Here is an 18340-nt window from a genome sequence, read left to right on the forward strand (position 1 = left end):
GGAGCAAGTTGCAAGACGTCCTCTTCTTCGCTGCGCTTTGCCGTGTCGTCTACTAGCACACTGCCCCGGTTGCCGCGATTGTTTAACGGACTTCTAAGAGTCTCCAGCCTTGAAAATGAGTTCGTAGTACTGAGGTGTTGTTAACATGGCACGGAACTAAATAAAACGATCTTTATTTTGAAACGTTCGCTATTCTGAAGTACGTTGTAGTGAAATAATTTTACATTAAAACTATAAGCAGTCGGCGTGGGATTTCTTAAACGCTCGTTAATCTGAAAAGTTCGTTAATGTGGTGTTCGTTTTACCGAGGTTTGACTGTATACTATTTGTCTTTTTCTCATCCGTAGGCACCCGGGCACACGACAGGTTCACAGAAGTGACCATGGCACCACATCTGCTCAAGGACATCCGCCAGCTGGCCCCTTCAACTCACCCCTTTTCCCTGGAGGCATTCCACAGTGTCCTCATTGGGTTTGCACCGAAATCTGTGGCCTTCTCACCCGACGGCATGCGTGCCAGGTAAGCCAAAGACAGATGAAATCTGTGAAACCATCAAATAATTCAGCGGAAGGGCAGACAGAGCGAATGCTGAATAGAAAAGGAAAAAGGCAAGCTAAGGAGAGTATTGGTTAGAAAGGCACTTGAAGGGCTCTTTTAAAGGACTTGTGTGGTGCCACATTGTTTGTGCAGGTTGGTAACACAAATATATGTTTGCTGTGGCAATTTTGAACACAATTTTTTTGAAAATCTCTTCACGACCCCTTTAATGCAATCTGCAACATATTTTCTGATCGCTTTCAAAGCTTAATTTCTTGGTACCACCAGGGAACTATGGAAGAATTCATTGCTTTTTCAAAAAAGGCTTGGGTTCTGATGTCTGAGCAATATCGCAAGCACAGGAAATGCCATCAACAGATATACTCAAGCTGTTGTTGTTGTAATCCTTTATTTCAGAGGGAAGGCCATGCGGCCAAAGTACGGGAAAAGGGGAAAGAGGCAGGGAGGAGTAGCTGAATAGCACAAATGGGGGGTCCTTGAACACCATAGAAAAGGTCGCTACCATCAGCAGAGCCAGGCTAGGGTTGAGATCGTATGAGTCAAGTCAACTATTACGACAGGGTAAGCCCCGGTTTACACTAATCTTGAGAGACCACTCTCTTAGGCCGAACACCCCAAGAGTCGTTTTGAGAGGCACCAGGCAGTGAAGCGTTCATGAGTATAGGGCGGTACGAAGAAAATGCGGTGCAGTTAAGTGGTTGAGGGTGGTGAACACTGACGCTTGACAGCAGGGGCAGTAAGGAGATGGAGATTTTGTTAGGTGAATCCATTTTCTCATGATGTGGGGTGTGAGAGCTGCGTTAGCAATAGGTTTGTTTAGGAAGATTTCCACAGAGCGAGGCATCGGAGGAGCCAGAGCTAAGTAGCCAGCGGGTGTAACGGGCACACGGCGTACCTTCCGAGCATGGCGTGCGTGGTCGAGTTGAAGGTGAGGGTCAAGAGAGGGGCACAACGCGTCATCGTCCAGAGAGGAGGGGTACTAGCGAGACACTCCCTTGCTGCATCGTGTGCAGCCTGGTTGCCCCCATCATAGTCTGTATGACCCGGCACCCATGCCAAATGGGCAGTGGTCCCATTGTGAGCCAGAATGGTGATCATGTGTTGTATTTTGTGTACAGTTGGGCGATCACTGAAGGGCTTGCGGAGTTCTTGAAGTGCCTGACGGGAGTCCATGAGGATCCGAAAACGTGGAGGGGGCAATGGTGCAATACTGTAGGTCAGGTGATCCATTGTAGTGAGGATGTTCTGAAGTTCTAATTCCCAAGGGAGACGAGTGGTACCCTGGCCGAATGACAGCCGTCCAGGTTCGGCTGAGCTGGGCAGCGCCAGGCCAGACCCATTTGGGAAGGCGAAAGGCTGGCGTCCATGTAAATGTCCACTTCATCTGGCAATTTTGTTGCAAGGACGCGCTGAAGGGCTTCCTCAAGGGCAACTGGTCAAGTACGGGGGATACCAGTTCGTTGATGGGCCACAGTGACAGGCGGGAGTGACCAAGGGGGTGGCGGGGGTGAGGCCGACGGAAGTGTCAGAAGAATACGCAACTCCCAGGCTCAAGAGCATCAATGCAGGTATGCCTGGGAAGTCCAGTGACGGTGCAGAACATGGCCTGATAAAGGACCGCTAAGTGCTTCTTATGAGTCTAGGATAGGTTGTAAGCCGGAGCGCCATAAGTGAGACGACCGACCGCTACCGCCCGACAGAGCGTGAGGCACGCCCATTGGTGAGCACCGCCAAATTTGTTTGAGAGGCGAGAGAATAAGTGGAGCATTGGCTTCCAATTTTTACATAGTTGACTTATCCACTGTCGAGCACTGTTGTGGCTGGCGAGGGGGATGCCGAGCAAGTGAATATGACCACGGCCAAATTGAAAAGTACGAGTCCAAGGACAGCACCCTGTGGAACGCCCCTATCTAGATAAAAGGTCCTGGGTCTCCTTCCTGGATGTGTGCTGTGGAGCCGAATCAGTCCATATTCTAGAAAATTGCGAATCCAGTTTTCGGGCTTTTGGCTTGGAAAGAGTATAGCAAGCTCTTCACGGATAGCTGCCCGACTAACGGTGTCACAAGCTTTAAAGGCATTGAAAACACAATTGGCCAGTACGGTTGATGACGCTCTGCTTAGCCTTCATTTACGGTTCTTTATGTCATTTCAGGACTCAACTTGCAGCTCTTCACTTTAATGAAAACTGCAACAATGAGCAATCCACCACTGCCGACGGGGTACTTCGCTTTAAGATCAAGCGCCCCAAAGCAAGGAAAGGCAAAGCTGTGGCTTTTCCCATCACTGAGGAGCCCACATACAGTAAGCGGTATCGTTTATTTTGTAGGGTGTGAATAATGTATGCCTGGATATCAGCTTTAATTTGAAAAAATGCATGAGTGTTATGGTATGTAGAAATAGAAGTTTGAGGACACCAGCACTTCATATGATGCGATTGCAAAAACATTAGCATCCAATTTACGAATGCAGCCTCTCATTATTGTTGTCCTCCTTCACCTTTTTCATGTCCTTTTTTCTTTTGGTTGCTGTGACACAAAGAGGACATTTAGAGGAAATGTGCTCTATGTTGGTGCTCTATATTGGCCAATGGTAGGAGACGGCAGACCGTTGCGCTCAAACTGCTTTATTCGAAGGTCAAGTCGGCAGGCAGCAAGATGACGACCAAACCCGGTTAGTGATCTTTCAAAAAGGAAGAAGGTCGGTGATGATGAGATGAAAAAGCTGTCGCCACCAGCAAGCAGCACTGATGGTTGCATTCCACGGTGATAAATAACTTCCTATCACAAACAAGGTTACCACTGATCTCGCACTAATGAAGTTGCAAACGAGGCTTTCGCTGAGCTCACACTAATTTCCCTCCCCCCGAGGGTGGAGCGGCCGCCTGGCTGCAATTCACTGTGGACCACGCTGGTTGAATGCCTTCACTCGGGAAATATGTACAACCTCCATTCCTTGATGACGGCAGTACGAACTTCTACACAGGTGGCGCGATAGTTCACAGGAGAGGTGGCCTCAAGAACCTTGTAAAGACCAAGGAGGCAATGAGAGATTTTTCGTACAGGCCGGGAGAGTGAACCGGTGTCCAGACCAAGACTTCGTCACCTGGTCAGAAAGAAACAGACCAACGAACAGCATCGTAGCGGTGCTTGCTGTCGTGTTGGCTTACTTCTGTACGCATGCAAGTCAGTTGGTGATCCAAGACATGAATTGTTCTGGGTACGATGAAGAAGTTGGCACAGAGGTGATGAAAAAAACAAATATTGAGCACTGGCGAAGGATGACGGCCATACAGAAAGTAGAAAAGTGCATGTTTTGTCGTGCTTTGAACTGTTATGTTTAAGCACAGGTGATTGAGGGTAATAGTGTGCCTCGATTTTGGTGGTCAGGAATTCCCAAAATTCAGTTGTATACGCTTGTGGTCGCTGCCTAGACTGTGACCCTCTTCCTCATCTATGCTTATTCCAACCGAACATTCATAAAGTCCGTCTATTTCCCTATTTACTATGATCATGTTCTGTTCCTCATACATATTTAGCGTGGAGATGTCCGTTGCCATCTGTGTACCCGTCTAGATCTTCAATGTGGGTGTTCGTGTTAGGCACACCACCCGTTTTTCATTTTTCTCCTTACTCTCCTAACCCATCCATAGGTACGACACTCCTAGACACCTCCGTACCCCCTACCATCCCTTTCACTCACACATGCTCTTTACAGTCTTCTTTCACTCTTTTCCTATTTGCCCCATGTCATATAACTATACCTGCTCCTCCAGCCGTCCTACTGCAACCTTCCCATACATACTCTCCAATTACCGGAGGTTCTTCTAGGTCCCTGAGGTGCATCTCGGTCACGGTATATACTGGGATATATTCCTCTCCTAGCTGTTCACAAATCTCCATCCATTTGTCTTTTTCCATGGCCGCACTGGTACAGCCTCGGTGACCAACGTTGCCCTGCCCGCCATCATTCTTTTCGGGGTTAAGAACTCTTTTCTTTCACCTGCTTTTTGTTCTCCTAGCTATTGGCCATTTCTGGGGCAATCTCCTTATCTCAGAAAAATTTCACAGCTGTTTTTTTTTCCTACATCAGACCATTATAACGCTCTGCATACAATTTCAGAGTATGTGGCCCTCCTGCTAGAAGAGACGGTGCGCTGCTGCGACCGGTGGCCTTCATTCAAGGCAGCTTTTGCAGCAAACCCATCGTGTGCCCCCCCTCCCATGAGCCACTCTTTCCCAATGCATGACAGGCAACAAACTGTGATGATGCGGACGTCTAGGTATCCTCACACGAATAATGCCTCCTTGTGAGAGCTGCCCGCTTAGCACCGTTCGTTTCACCACTGCCTAAATTAAAACTGAAGAGAAGAAACATTGGTTTTGAGTCAATTGCATGTGAGAGTCCCATGCTCATAATGTGGGGTCCAATGGACGTTTTAGAAATGTTTAGTTCATGTCCTGTTCATTGTATGAAGTGCACATCTGACAGTAACCTTGTTCTTTTTTTGCCCAAGTGTTGGTTTTGCCTTGTTGATGGAGCCTCGGGGTGACCACTTAGTTTTCTTCCTTTCACACTGTGCCAGTGGTAAAATTTATCAGAGTATGATTGCAATTGTGCGCCTAGGGAGTTGTACTAAAGATTGTGCTTTTCACACAGCATGCAGTCAAGAGTATGAGCCATCTCAAGCCTGTCACATCTAGGTGCAGCTGTGCCTTCGGGTTAGTCATCTATATGAGATGTTCTGGAATTGTCATCGCAATTTTGCCGCGCTGTGCCTTGAGGGACGTGGCATCAGGAAGTTTTGTTTGTTTTTGGTGTATGCAGCACGACTGTCTTTTTCTATTGTTTGGGAAGTGTGCCAGATGTCCTGTTTATACATAGAACCAGTTCAGCCATACCATTTCACATTAGATGTTTTGAGAGTTTATTTGATTCAACCTGTTGTCGGTGCCCAGCCCACTTCTTGTTCTGGGGATTGTGCGTTCATTCCTTTGTCAAGTGATTCCCCTGGTGCAAATGTGTAATTTGCTGGAGTTTCGTTTAGGTTTGTGAAGCCATATTGTTCACTGGTAATCTCAGGCAAAGTATTTGTCTGAAAGTTTTGTGGGCATCTTAATCTTTCTTCTATGTACTTGGGTCTTGACCATTCTAACAATCTTCAGGATTTGCCAGGCTTACTTTCTGTCCCGTGTATTGTTGAACCTGATTTGGCAGAGTTCATTCTTCTTTTTGCAGCCACTTGAATCGCATACTTTACCATATCATCTGTAATGCCTTGTACAGTCTCTTTTAGTTGTGTCTCTTGTTTGAACAATGCCTGAAAGACTGCCGAGACGGCTTACCTGAATTGAGCAGGATGAATTTTAGCGTGCTCTTGATCAACTCACCCCAAGCCAAACGGAGTATCTTGCATACATTGTGTTATCGAATGAAACAAAATTTAAAAACACTGCGTATATAAAACTCACAGAACGCGCGACATTGAGCACTATCACCATGTGATGGTATGGAATGACCTGCTGAAGGACTATGCTGTAGCCTCTTTGTGCGTCACATTGTCAACCATTCTTTGGCTAGTGTGAAATCGCATACTGCTTCTAGTATCAGAAGATGCCACGTACTAGCAAATGCTCCAGTAGTGTACAGTGCCAGTGTGTTTGTAAAAATTTTGTTTCCTGGCTCCCTCCTTTTTGCCATATTGTGTGGGCCTGCAGCTCATAGCAAACTGAGCAAAGCTGCATTTTTTTTTTTCACTTGTAAATAAAACATACAGGCTGCAGTGATCATGACAGTGGAGGTTAACATAGCTGTGTGTGAAGCGAAATTCTGCACAATGATGCCACAAAACAGAACGTATAGTGCTTCGCCTCGTCTTGCTTCTAGTTAGGCAGCCAAAAGAGGGACTGCTCATTTTTGTAGCTTTTATAGAGCTCTTGAATACATATGCTACCGTGATGAATTATACGTAATTCCAGCAGCACGTAGCATGGCTTGAAGTGAACAACAAAAAGAAATCTGCATTCACATGCTTGACTTGAAGATCCATGATACAGAAGATTACTCAGCATAAACAAGACAGTGAAAAGGGTTCTTTTATTGCTCATGCCTGCGCGTGACGGAATCCCGTGTATTGGGCAGACGGGAATGTTTCTCTGATCTTTGTCACCGCACAGGCAGGCAACACCTTCCTGTTGTTCAGGCCCAGGTAACCCCACAGCCAGTGTGCAAGCTGGCTGAAGCTGATGTACCTGTACTTCCTGTTGAAAAGAATACAAGATTGAATGGTGTTGCACATGGTCTTTTCATTTTCAAAATCTGTGCTTAGCTTAACACATAGTACAAGTATAAAGATATGAGGTGCAGCAGTGGTATGCGCACAAACAAAACATAGAACCCACCACAGTGGCTGAGTGGCTAAGGCGTTGTGCTGCTAAACACGAGTAGGCGGGTTCAATTCCGGCCGGGGCGGCCGCTTTTCTTATGGAGGTGAAAAGCGAAAATGCCCGTGTGTTCCTGATTTCGGTGCACGTTAAAGATACCCAGGTGGTCAAAATTAATCCGGAGCCCTCCAAAGGCGTCCGCAGAACTTTTTGCAAGAGGGGCCTTCCATTAGCGGTGGGGGGTACGATTGGATAGCACCAAAAAGGCGCTATTTGTAATTACAAAAATTACATACAGCGAATCAGAACCAGAGTTGGAGAACATACATTGAATTTTATTACCGAACAAAGAAATAAAGTTAATAAAGAAAATGCGAGGTGAGAAAATGCGAGAAAAGAAGAGTGGTCAGTCTCGCTGCGTGAGGGTTATTGACTCACGCAAATTGATCACCAGCACACAGCAAAATACATTCACATACATGCAACTGCACTCCGTCAATCTTCCTTGAATAGCAGCTGCAGACGCCTCGGGTTTTTCTGGGCAAATTGCGAGATGACATGTGTGATGAAGTCTGTTGAAATGGCTCACGCAATAAAGATACTTTAATGGCATCCCTGACATTCAATGGAGTACAGGCGTACAAGCATTTTGAGGGGCTGATTTATAGGTTTTGTTGCGGGGCTTGGGTGGCGCCGACATTTTGCAATTTAGAAGAAAAGGGTGTACAAGGTGATGGGACGGCACGGGAGGATGTTACACTCACTACTAAGTGTAGCTGTGAAGATGTTTTGCTAGATATAGCTGCAAATTTTTCCGAAAACTGAAGTTCTTGCTTCAAGACTGCATAAATCTGGAGTTTATAAAAACAAAACAAAAAAAAAACGTCAAACCTTTTCCAATTGTTCGCTATCTTCAATAGCCAGCACAGGCAGTCCGTTTCACGGTCGTTACATGAGCGGCAATGTCAGTCCGTGTCTAAAGTGCAATGTTGACCGCAGTCGTGAAGGACGTTCCATACGAATACGCAGGACCTGAGTGGGCTAATCATTCGAGTAGCGCGGATTGCGGGCTAGTTGGTTCACGTACATATTAAAAAAACTTTGCGCTAAAGGACGGGACAAAGGAGAGAACGTCAGTGTCGTTCTCTCTTCTCTTCCGGCCTTCAGGGCAAAGTTATTTTAATTATGGGCGAACCAAGCTGTGCAGCTTTTTGTAGTGCATAAAAATATCCGAATCTCCAGGAGGGGGGGGGGGGGCAGTTGCCCCTCCTTGCCCCCCCTTCCGGACGGCCATGGAGCCCTCCACTACAGTGCGCCTCATCGCCTGCGGTGCGTTGGCGCGGTAAAGCCTCCAATCAATTAATAATAACATAGACTAACACGACAGAATTAAACACTACGACCCATAACTGCAAAAGAATAAAAAAAGACATGCGCCTGGTGTGATGAGTACATAATTATAAATACTACGTCTATGGTGTGCCACAGACCAAAGTCATGGTCCTGCGTAGCACGACAGGCTAATGAAAAAGAGAAGAGCTTGACAGCACTGTCGCTGCTGCAATAAAAAAAAAAAGGAGCGGCACCCTAACAGCACAGTCGTGTTTTGCGTGGGATGGTTAGAATAAAAAAGCAGGCAGTCAAAGATGCGAGACTACGAGAAGGCATTGGAAAAACACCCCATTCAGCGGTGCAAGCAAAATAAAGCGTAGGAAGGCGAGAGAGCTTTGGTTATTGAAAGAATGCAAAGGAATAAGCGAAAGATGCAAAACTCGCATGGTTGCATAGCATGTAACACCAGGCTAGCAAAGTGAACGAAGTTGATAGGTTGAACGCGCCAACGCTACACAGGCGATGAGGCGCGCCGTAGTGGAGGCCGGGCTCTGGATTAATAAAATCTACACACGGGCATTTTCGCGTATCGCCTCCATCAGAAATGCGGCCGCCCGGGCCGGGAAGCTAACCCGCGTACTTGGGCTCAGCAGCACACTGCAAAATGAATGAAGTGTTCGAAAAAAAAAACTCACTTCGTGCGTTCCACACGTACTCCGTGCTGCCGAAGCATGAGGTACGCCACATCAAGCACCACCTCATCCAAACAGAGAGTGTGGAAGTGCGGGTGCGCCGTGATGCACCCCGCAGCCTGCTTCGCTGTCGCTTCCGGAATCTCTCGGCAGCAAACGCACTCCGCAAGTGTCGGCATTGCCACACAGAGCCCGCAGGTGCACCTGTAACGAAGCGGCGTTATTTTTCGCAATGATGAATGAATGAACTGCATTTTGCAAAATACTATCCGCTACGCACCAATGCGCGTTTCCGAGACGTGCTGGGTCGGGCTCGTCGCCGGGGTCTTCGCGAGCTGTATGGGCCGCAGGCGCACGCAAATCGCCGTCGTCACTATCCGAGTCTGACGACGCTCGGCTCCTGTGGTTGCGCACTCGCGCAGGGGCGTCAGCGTAGGGCTCATACCCCAGCGCCCGACTACGCGCCAGCATGCTGCGCTGCAGCTCAGGGAGCTCCGCCATCTTTTCAGACGTATCAGACGGCAGAAACGTGCGGCTCAGTTAGTGCATGACGTCATCAAGGCGCCGCACAAGAAATCTATCTGACCCTGTTGAGGCTACCCACGGCACCGCCATGTTGTTCAGACGTTAAAAAGAGGCGATTGGTCACTTTTCCTTACGTCATCAGCCTGATTGAGGAGGAAAGACCGGGGGAAACCGTAACTGAGTTTTTTATACCATTTCCAAACCTCGGGCTACAAAACGGACTGGCGCAGCTTTTACAGCAAGGGTCAGCGGTTCTGAATACCCACACAGCAAAAACTTTTCGAAAATCTCTTCACGACCCCTTTAAAAGAGCGACTGACGAGCTCCTCTGAGACGCTGGCCCACGCATCCGCGATCCAGCCACAAAGCACCGTTGGAGAAGCCCGCGTCAGCCATCCGGTAGCTGTCACTTACGGGTCTCCTGACCTCATCCATTGATTGATTGATTGTAGGGTTTAACGCGCCGACGCAACGCAGGCGATGAGGCGCACCGTAGTGGAGGGCTCCGGATTAATTTTGACCACCTGTGGATCTTTATCGTGCGCCGAAATCTTGTACACACGGGCGTTTTTGCTTTTCGCCTCCATCAGAAAAGCGGCCGCCGCAGCCGGGAATCGAACCCGCGACCTCGTGCTCAGCAGCGCAACGTCTTAACCACTGAGCCACCGCGGCGGATTCCTGACCTCATCCCCTCTTGGTAGCAGGACCTGATGCAGTCTTTGAAAGGCTTGTTGATGCAAACGTCTAGCGGTTGCAGCTGGGATGTCATTCCTCCTGGAATGACAATGAGTTAGGTGCGGGGTTCGCGCAACAACTTCTTCACGGAATCGGCCAGGTGGCAGCGAAAGGTGTCCAACACGAGCACTGACGGGAACCCCCAACAGTGCTCCAGGCCACCGACACCACACAGACTTTATACAGTCAAGCACCAGTTGCTTTCTCCACCCGCGAATGCTGCCTTCGGTGACGCCGAACTGCCATCCTCCGGCGCAATTCCTGATGGTCTCAGCACATAAAATAACTTTTCTTTTACTTGAAGCCGAATACTGCCGTCGTGCACCCGACATCGCGATAGACTTGCGGTGAACGTGCTGATCCTTCGCGTGGTCAAAACAATCAGAATGGCGCCGCCTGAGAGAAGCAGCAGCCAGCTAACGCCAGCGCAAAGTGGCGCACCCTCCGCTGAAACCGAAACCGAAAGTTCCAATTTTCGGCTGAAAATTTTGGGATCCGCATATAATATGAGGCACAAATTTTACATAGTAAAATTTGTGAAAAAACCTCGTATTATACGCGGCTTTTTACGGTATTCAAGCAGTCGTGTCTGGCAAACATTACACATAAAGGAACTGAAAATGTACTTACTGCATTTATTAATCCAACTAAAATTGTTTCAATGTTCTTTCTTGCAGATGTGGTCAAGAAATTAATCAGCCAAACTCCTTGTGATCGTCCTGCTGAGAATAGAGCGGCGTCGGCGAGGAAGGCCCTGCGGTACCTCTTCGCCGACAGGGCCCGCATACGCCACAAATCCGTTAAGGATGTGGCGGCCGCAAAGGAAAAGGATTAGTCCTGCCTCGAAAGTCATCGAAAGTCATCAAAATAAAAGTTATTGTGTTGTAATCTTGTTGAAAACATCTAGGAAATGTGTGTAGTTGCATGTGGCAACCATTGGTTGTCTTTGGGTGGGTTCGAGATGCATATTCCCGGTGGGGTGTGCTAGGCGTTGGGATTGTCGACCTGACATCCCAATCTAGTGCGCCACTGTCTACAGTATGTGTGAGTAACCAGTATGGCTAACATCCAGTGTCGCTAGCGGCCGGTGTGGCGAGTATCCAATATTGCTAGTGCCCAGTGTGGCTACCATCCAATATGGCTAGCGTGCAGTACGGCCAGTGTCTAGTGGGTGCTAGTGTGTAACACTGGTCCCATAACGCAATATCCACTGGGCTAGTGCCACTAGCTTTTCCACAAGGGATTATCGGAACAATGAGACGAAAAACCCGAAGTTGTCACCGTTCAATGGCCCAGGAATTTTAAGCACCATCAACTGGAAAAAGAAAGACATACCTGGCGCGAAACGGAAACAAACCCAGTTGCACGCGCGCTGAAAGTAAAATGGCCAAGACAGCAGGTACCCATGCCTTCGAGGTACACTGACACCTCCGTATGTGTTTTGAATGAGATAGTACTACGGCTGTCCGTGGCGACAATTTACACCTATGTCGTGCGTTTCATGTAGCTGACATATACATGTTCCTAGTACGGGCTTACGGATGGTCTCTGCAGTGGTAGCATACCGAAATAGACGCGGGAAGACGCCAACACACAGGGCTGCTGCTGTCCTGTGTTCACGGCCGAATCATGTAATCCCAGTTGTGTGCACACGCATGCGCATGACCCGCGTACCCGCTGAGACCAATAGAGGTGAGAAGCGCACGGCTGGTTTACGAAAATTCACGGCGTAATGCTTTCACATCAAATCACATGGGCAGGCCCAGTAACTGTCTTGTTATTTATATGGTTAACATTAGTGCTTATGGATGTCACAGGACCTTTTCTTGACGGAAAAGCTTCAATGGTTATTTCTGAGGCTTGTTGCTAAGACTTTACATGTCAAAAAAACTGGTACTCTTCTCAGCACTTCAGCCCCTACTATTCAAGCCTAAATTCAGTAACGTACATAAATTTAGACTTACACTCAAAATGCCCACTCTGTACCTATGAATAACACGGCGAACCTGCAGAAAAACCGCTTTTTAACTAAATCTTTTTGTTCAAGTTCTCGATCAAGTTGTGCTTTTGGGGCCGTGAAAAACTTCCAATATGAAGTTTTTCCCGTCCCAGCAAGAGCTCTAGCTGCCTAAGCAGAAGTCACTTTAAAGCACCAAGCGCTTCGTCTAATGACTGTTTACTGCGCATGCGATTAGGCAAGGGCACTGTGGCAAACTTGTCAGCGTAGCACATTGTCGCATCTATTCGAAAGGCCACAATGCTAAGCGTCCAGGAAATTCTTTGTCTGCAGAATGTGTCTGCAGATAGCACCGCAAAAGCTGCGCTGGAATGAAATAATTGATTGATTGTAGGGGCTAACGCGCCGACGCAACGCAGTCGATGAGGCGCGTTGTAGTGGAAGGCTCCTGAATAATTTTGACCGCCTGGGGATCTTTAACGTGCGCCGAAATCTCGTACACATGGCCGTTTTTGCTTTCAGCCTCCATCAGAAAAGCAGCAGCCACGGCCGGGAATCGAACCCGCGACCTCGTGCTCAGCAGCGCAACGCCTTATCCACTGTACCACTACGGCGGGTGCTGGAATGAAATAAGCGCCCTACCTGCATGCCAATGAACATTTGCGAGATACGTAGCCAATGTAAAATTGGGAGTCACACGCCTAGTCTTCACCAACCGGAGGATGGAAACTTTGGTGGATTCTTTGCAGTTGTTCAACACAGACCTCCATACGAGCCCGGCTCGTACATCCAGAGGCTGCTGCTCCCAGTGGGCTGTCGTGTGATTGAAGTGCAGTGGCCTTTCGAGGTAGGGTCATTGACGAGGCAAAACAAAAGACTGGACGAGGGGGTGCATATTTAAGGGAAAACAACGTGTCTTTTCTTTCTGTTTCGTCGTTTCATTCGATGTTACTTTCTTTCCATAATTCATTAGTTCCAGTCCCACACGGCCCGAGCACAAATAAAGGTGGATTTACGTGTTCATGGCACTGTGAGTGATGCCTGTCAGGCGCAGCAACACAGGAAGAGAATGGGAAAGCTTGACTGGGCAACCTCGATTTAACAGAGCTCCAAACAGCTGTGACAGCACCGGGCTCCACCGATGGTGACAGTGAGGAATATTCACCATCTGCGGTGCCTCCTTCGACTGCTAAAATGATTGACAGATACACGGGCCAGCTTCTGTCTTCGTGTGTATGGAAGCTGACGCCTGACTTGTTTTATTAGTTTTATTCTTGCTTCGATCATTGAAGCTTCTGCAAAACTAAATGAGGGCTTTCCCTGCAGGATGGGTGGCCGGGTTCTGGAACTCTAATTTGTGACTAATTCAAATCATCCCATGATCACAAAAGCTAGGAAAAGGTGGCTACACATTCACGGATGCTGTAGCAAACTGTGGTGTGGGCTTTTTGTTCATGTGCATTTCTGTTGAGTCACTGTTGGCCTTGCTTAAATGTTTTGTTATAGGCATATTCATTGCACTTTTGCATTGCATAAAAATCTTTTTTGTTGAATCCTTAAAACGACAATTTAGCCAAAGAAACTATTTAACTGAACATGTAGAGTCCTGCTGAAAGTAAGCTATGTTAAGTGCACTTTTAAACTGTGCTACTTGTAAGAAGTAATGCATCTGAATGGGAATTACCAAAGTGTGTGGGAAGCATTTGTGAGAAATTGGTGCAACTTAGATCTGCTAATACCGACTATGCAAAGCGAAAGCTTGGCTTAGCTCGGTTAAATCTTGGTTTCACTTAGTTAACTTTTGATTTAGCTGTAATTATTATACTATTTGTTGAAAGCCTACCTTTGTCTGTGGTTGTGGTTCCGTTTCCAGTGTTTTCCAAGCCAAACAGCTTGCCGGGCGATACCCGTAGGGTGGGAGACGTTCTTACTGCCGACGGCTAAAAGCCTCAAGCTAGGTGAAACACTCGGAGAAGACGGCCCTCATGGCCAAGCTCACAAGCACGTAATGAGTCACGTAGTCAGGCGCGCACCAGCTGCGAAGAGCGCATGCGCCAAGCCGACAGTGGTGGCTGCAGCGGCGAACGCAGAGCTCCGCCAGGCGAGTCATAGGATGCGCAGATCCGGTCAAATGAAGGTCAAATGTACCGCAGCAGCAAAACGCTCGGTAGGCTTAGTAAAGTAAAGCCTTGCTTTAACAGGACCAGCAAGCACCCAAGGGAAACCTGCCCAAGGCATCCAAGCTTGATGTCTTGTGCTGGGTTGCCGGCGCATGCGTGGCCATTTTCAAAGAAACAGTCACTCGCTCCTTCAAAAATAAGGCAGTTGGCATTGCCAGTGAGCTTTGAGTGTCAGAGGATGATTCTCTGCACGACCGGGTGTCTGAAGTCGGCACTGTACAGCGAGAAAATAGCAAGATCCCTTCAAGGTGAACGCCTGACCTTATTGTCGGGTCTTACTATAAACAGGGTGTCTACCGACCGGGAAAACCGGGAAAAGTCAGGAAATTGTGAGGGAATTTTTCAATCAAGTAGTATCAGTCAGGGAAAACCACTTTGGGGCCTGCCCGCACAGTTTTAGAATAGGGGAAACCAGTGTTGGAGGCCCCCAAGAAGTTACCGAACGCAACACGTTCGCGCGCGACGTAAGCGTGAACCGCATGAAACGTTTTCTGGTTTTTCTGCAAGCGAGAACGCGCCGCGCATGCCTGCGGCGCGCTGACGCCTCCGCGGAAACCACCCGCACTCTACGCACTGTACACTCTACCCGCACGGTGCGTGCCGAGCGCCAGGCGCCGGCCGCGGAGTAGTGCGGTAGCTCCAACGACCACTTGTAACCGCTCTTGGAAGTGCTACTCGAGGCACAGACGCACTTGCTTGTGCAGGAAAGAAGCCACAGCAGGCACGAAATCGTCGACGCGGCCGTGAAAATATCGCGCACGAATCACGTGCAGAAACTCACCGTGCGGTTCACGCAGCTCGCAGCTGGCTTAGGTTGCTGGGTGCACTTGCTTATAGGGATGGTATAGGTGGTTCCCAAATCGCACGCACAACGCCTTTTTTTCAGCGAATTTTAAAAGGCAGCACTTTTTGGGAGCTAATCTTGAAAGAACTTCTTTTTATGACATTTTATGAAAGAACTTCTTTTTAAACGCGCCGCGCACGTCACAGACGCGCTGACGCTGCCGCGAAACCACCCACACGCTGCGCGCGGTGGCGTCGTCCTGCCGGCGGCGGCAACATGGCGGCGGTTTCGATCGACCGCGAATTGGTGACGGGAGCTCGAGCGAGCGCTTCTAAGCGCTCACTAAAATGCCGCCCAAGGCACTCCCAAAGTTGCTTGTGAGGTGAAGGAGCTTATAATGTGGGCGAAAACTGTACTATAAAACATCATGCACGCCGCTAGTGAAAGCGCCCATTCAATATCTGCTGGGATGGTAAGCCCGGCAGTTAAGCGCGGCGGAGCCAGACGGCTGTCTCGAGAGCTTCGAAACTGCCGCCATGAGGCGCGCGGCTCCCCAATTGTGTAAGGTCCCTAAAATTACTAATAGCATCCTCGATTAACCGCACCGGTGCACACCGGGGCACACCGGTGCGCCTTTTCATCCTCGATAAACCGCACCGGTGTGCACCGTCCGTCCTCGATAAACCGGGGTGCACCGTCGCGGGGCAATTTTTGGTTGCACCGCCGCGCACCGAGAGAGTCGACGGTGCGCCGGCGTGCAGTCCCGAGATGCATTGCGGACGATGCCGGCGAAGGAGCTTCCTCCGCCGTCTGCTGCAGCGACGGCGCATCGCCGCACTCGTGTCAAGGCGGACGGATCTGTGTATTGTTGCTGACAAGGATGGCGTGCTTGTGAATTCATCGGGCAACGATGCGACAGTCTCCTAACGAGCGGTAACAACGGCCAGTGATTGTAAATGAGGACGCGAACTTTGTGTACTTCAAAGACGGCTGCATGCATTGCCAGAAAGTTGGGGATTGACATTCGTTTCGTTCGATCGAATTATCATGAACTGTTACCGGAGTGCCTAGACGATGAAGACCTACTTGTTTTGCTGTAACGGAAGGGCGGAACAAAACAGGCACTCGCATTATGGCTCATACGAAGATTAGAAGCAGCTTGTATGTAGCTGTTTAGTGGAAGCGGTGGCGGTACATTGTTCCGCATGTGTGACGGATTTAAGTTGTGCGTACATTTAATCATTGGCCTTCAATAAGTGCACTTTTAAATAGCGCTGTGTCTCATTACAGTGCTGTATTGTTACTTGTGAACGTTTTTATGAGTTGATTTCTTAGATAAGAGATGGCGCCTGGGTAGAACCGCCCCGTTTGTCCTCGATCAACGCTCCGTGCCGGTACGCACCGTCGTGGGGCACTGTGCACCGCGCCGATTTTGGGGGCAACACCGGTGCGTGTTTATCGAGGACGCTATAAGGTAGCGCCCACTGCTCCCGCCTTCTCCGCTGCCCTCCTCTTTTTTCTCTCCCCTCACCCGCGGCGCCGCGGTCCCTTTAAGGGCACAGGGTAAGCCCTATACTTCCCATGCATTTTTGGCCATTTTGAGGTACATTTTTCTCGGCATCTAATAAATAATAAAGGTATCTACATAACGTATATATCATTTTCTTTCAAATTTTGTGCTCTTTTAACTGTACTAGAATTATGAACATTCTTAAGAAACTCAGTTTTTTATAATTTTTTGTCCGTTAGTACCAAAATTTTGGCATTATGTTAGTATTAAAAGTTGTGTACCAAAAAAACTGTTACGTGCATATTTTCAATTCTAGTACAGCAGGTGTGACAAGTTATGTAGATGACAGGGAAAAAAAATCAGCTCGTTGTCTTGGAAGATATAGGAAATAATGGTACCTATGTAAGAAAAAACATTGTTTTGAGATAATTGAGTTTAAAGTAAAAAAAAAGGTGAAAAACAATACTTCGTTGCTAAAAACACCACTGGAGCCATTTATTTAAAAAGCACCAGCTTCATAATCACTGTCAAAGTCATTTTTTGCTTTTCGCCCGGTCGTCTGTCCTTCCTTGACTATTTTGTGCACCATCATACAGATCTGTTCACAAAGTATTTTGCTTGTGGTCAACATCTTTAAGCCACTTGCTGGTGCTGTTGCTTCCAAGTTTTGGTCTGAATGATTTCAAAATGCTGGCGCATGCGTTGCTTCATCATTTAATAAAAGAACAGCATCCAATTTTGCAATCATTAGAGTGTGAAGCCCAAAAAGATGTTTTTTTTTTTGTGCGCAGCTTCGAAGGGCAAATGTGGAAAAAACGTGCAACAGGGTCTTGGGATTGCCCTCGCTGAAAAATCAGCTATGCAATGGTTGCTATGCAATTTCTTAATAGAGCTCGTTCCAGAAAAGCATTTTGATTTGAAACTGGAAGTTTTTTGATGAAAAAAATGACAATAAACCCTGAGAACATTCTTAAGAGGATGTGGGCACTTACTACTTGCTTGCGGGAAAACTGCTTTTTAGCGAGAAATAATACTTTTTCAGGCAAGTGTGAATATTGAAAATGTGCACAAGAAATTGAACTTCCTAATTGCGAAGAAAAACAAAAAGTAATTTTTCCAAAATTTCGCCTTACCCTGTGCCCTTAACTCCGCGGCGGGGCTGCCATTTTTGTTGGCTTCCTCAGAGCAGACGCCCTCGCAACGCTTCGGGCCGCTCGCTGCAGTTTTTCGTGCAGTTTGCTCTTGTTTTCGCGCCGCAATCGCTCTTTGGTAGCATTAATAGTATTTCTAGAGCCCCGTTTTACCAACACGCCCTAAGTGAGGCTGTTTTGTTGTATGTTTTTGTGTAGAAGGGGATATTTGCGGGATGGATGCCGCTGGCGCATACGGACAGCACGGTGTTTGTTTACGTGTGCGGCAGGCTCAGGATAGTTCGTGAACGCGAAAGGATCGAACGTGGACGTCTCAAATTGCTCTGTTACAGTAATTCCGTTTTTGCACTTGCGTGATTAACCCAAGCAGCAGAAATTGCCATTACCAAGCATGGCAAATCATCAGTGGTCCATGTGTCCGAGCTTGGCAATACCTCGGCCGCCATCATTGGCTGGCGCTTGGGAAAGGTGACCAATCAACATTTGGCCAAGCTCTGGAAGACCAATATTGGACAACGCTTGGCAAAGTATGTTGC

The 18340-nt window shown here is 48.0% G+C and overlaps 2 protein-coding genes across 2 annotated transcripts; one reads left to right on the plus strand and one right to left on the minus strand.

Moving 5' to 3' along the window:
- The first annotated feature begins 290 nt into the window (after positions 1 to 290).
- LOC144157685 (uncharacterized) lies at positions 291 to 6589 on the plus strand. The gene is made up of 3 exons (XM_077688483.1): positions 291 to 519; positions 2711 to 2859; positions 4678 to 6589. The coding sequence occupies exons 1-3, from the start codon at positions 383 to 385 to the stop codon at positions 4866 to 4868; spliced, it is 477 nt and encodes a 158-aa protein (XP_077544609.1). The 5' UTR covers positions 291 to 382; the 3' UTR covers positions 4869 to 6589.
- LOC144157684 (uncharacterized) lies at positions 6589 to 9914 on the minus strand. Its single transcript, XM_077688482.1, has 3 exons — positions 9243 to 9914; positions 8966 to 9166; positions 6589 to 6815 (listed from the first exon to the last, which is right to left on the minus strand). Exons 1-3 carry the CDS (start codon positions 9461 to 9463, stop codon positions 6659 to 6661), a joined length of 579 nt encoding a protein of 192 aa, XP_077544608.1. The 5' UTR covers positions 9464 to 9914; the 3' UTR covers positions 6589 to 6658.
- Positions 9915 to 18340: the final 8426 nt, after the last annotated feature.

This window comes from Haemaphysalis longicornis, unplaced genomic scaffold (genome assembly GCF_048455015.1).
Source record: "Haemaphysalis longicornis isolate Haplotype H1 unplaced genomic scaffold, Haemaphysalis longicornis Haplotype H1 scaffold_10, whole genome shotgun sequence".
Taxonomy (NCBI): domain Eukaryota; kingdom Metazoa; phylum Arthropoda; class Arachnida; order Ixodida; family Ixodidae; genus Haemaphysalis; species Haemaphysalis longicornis.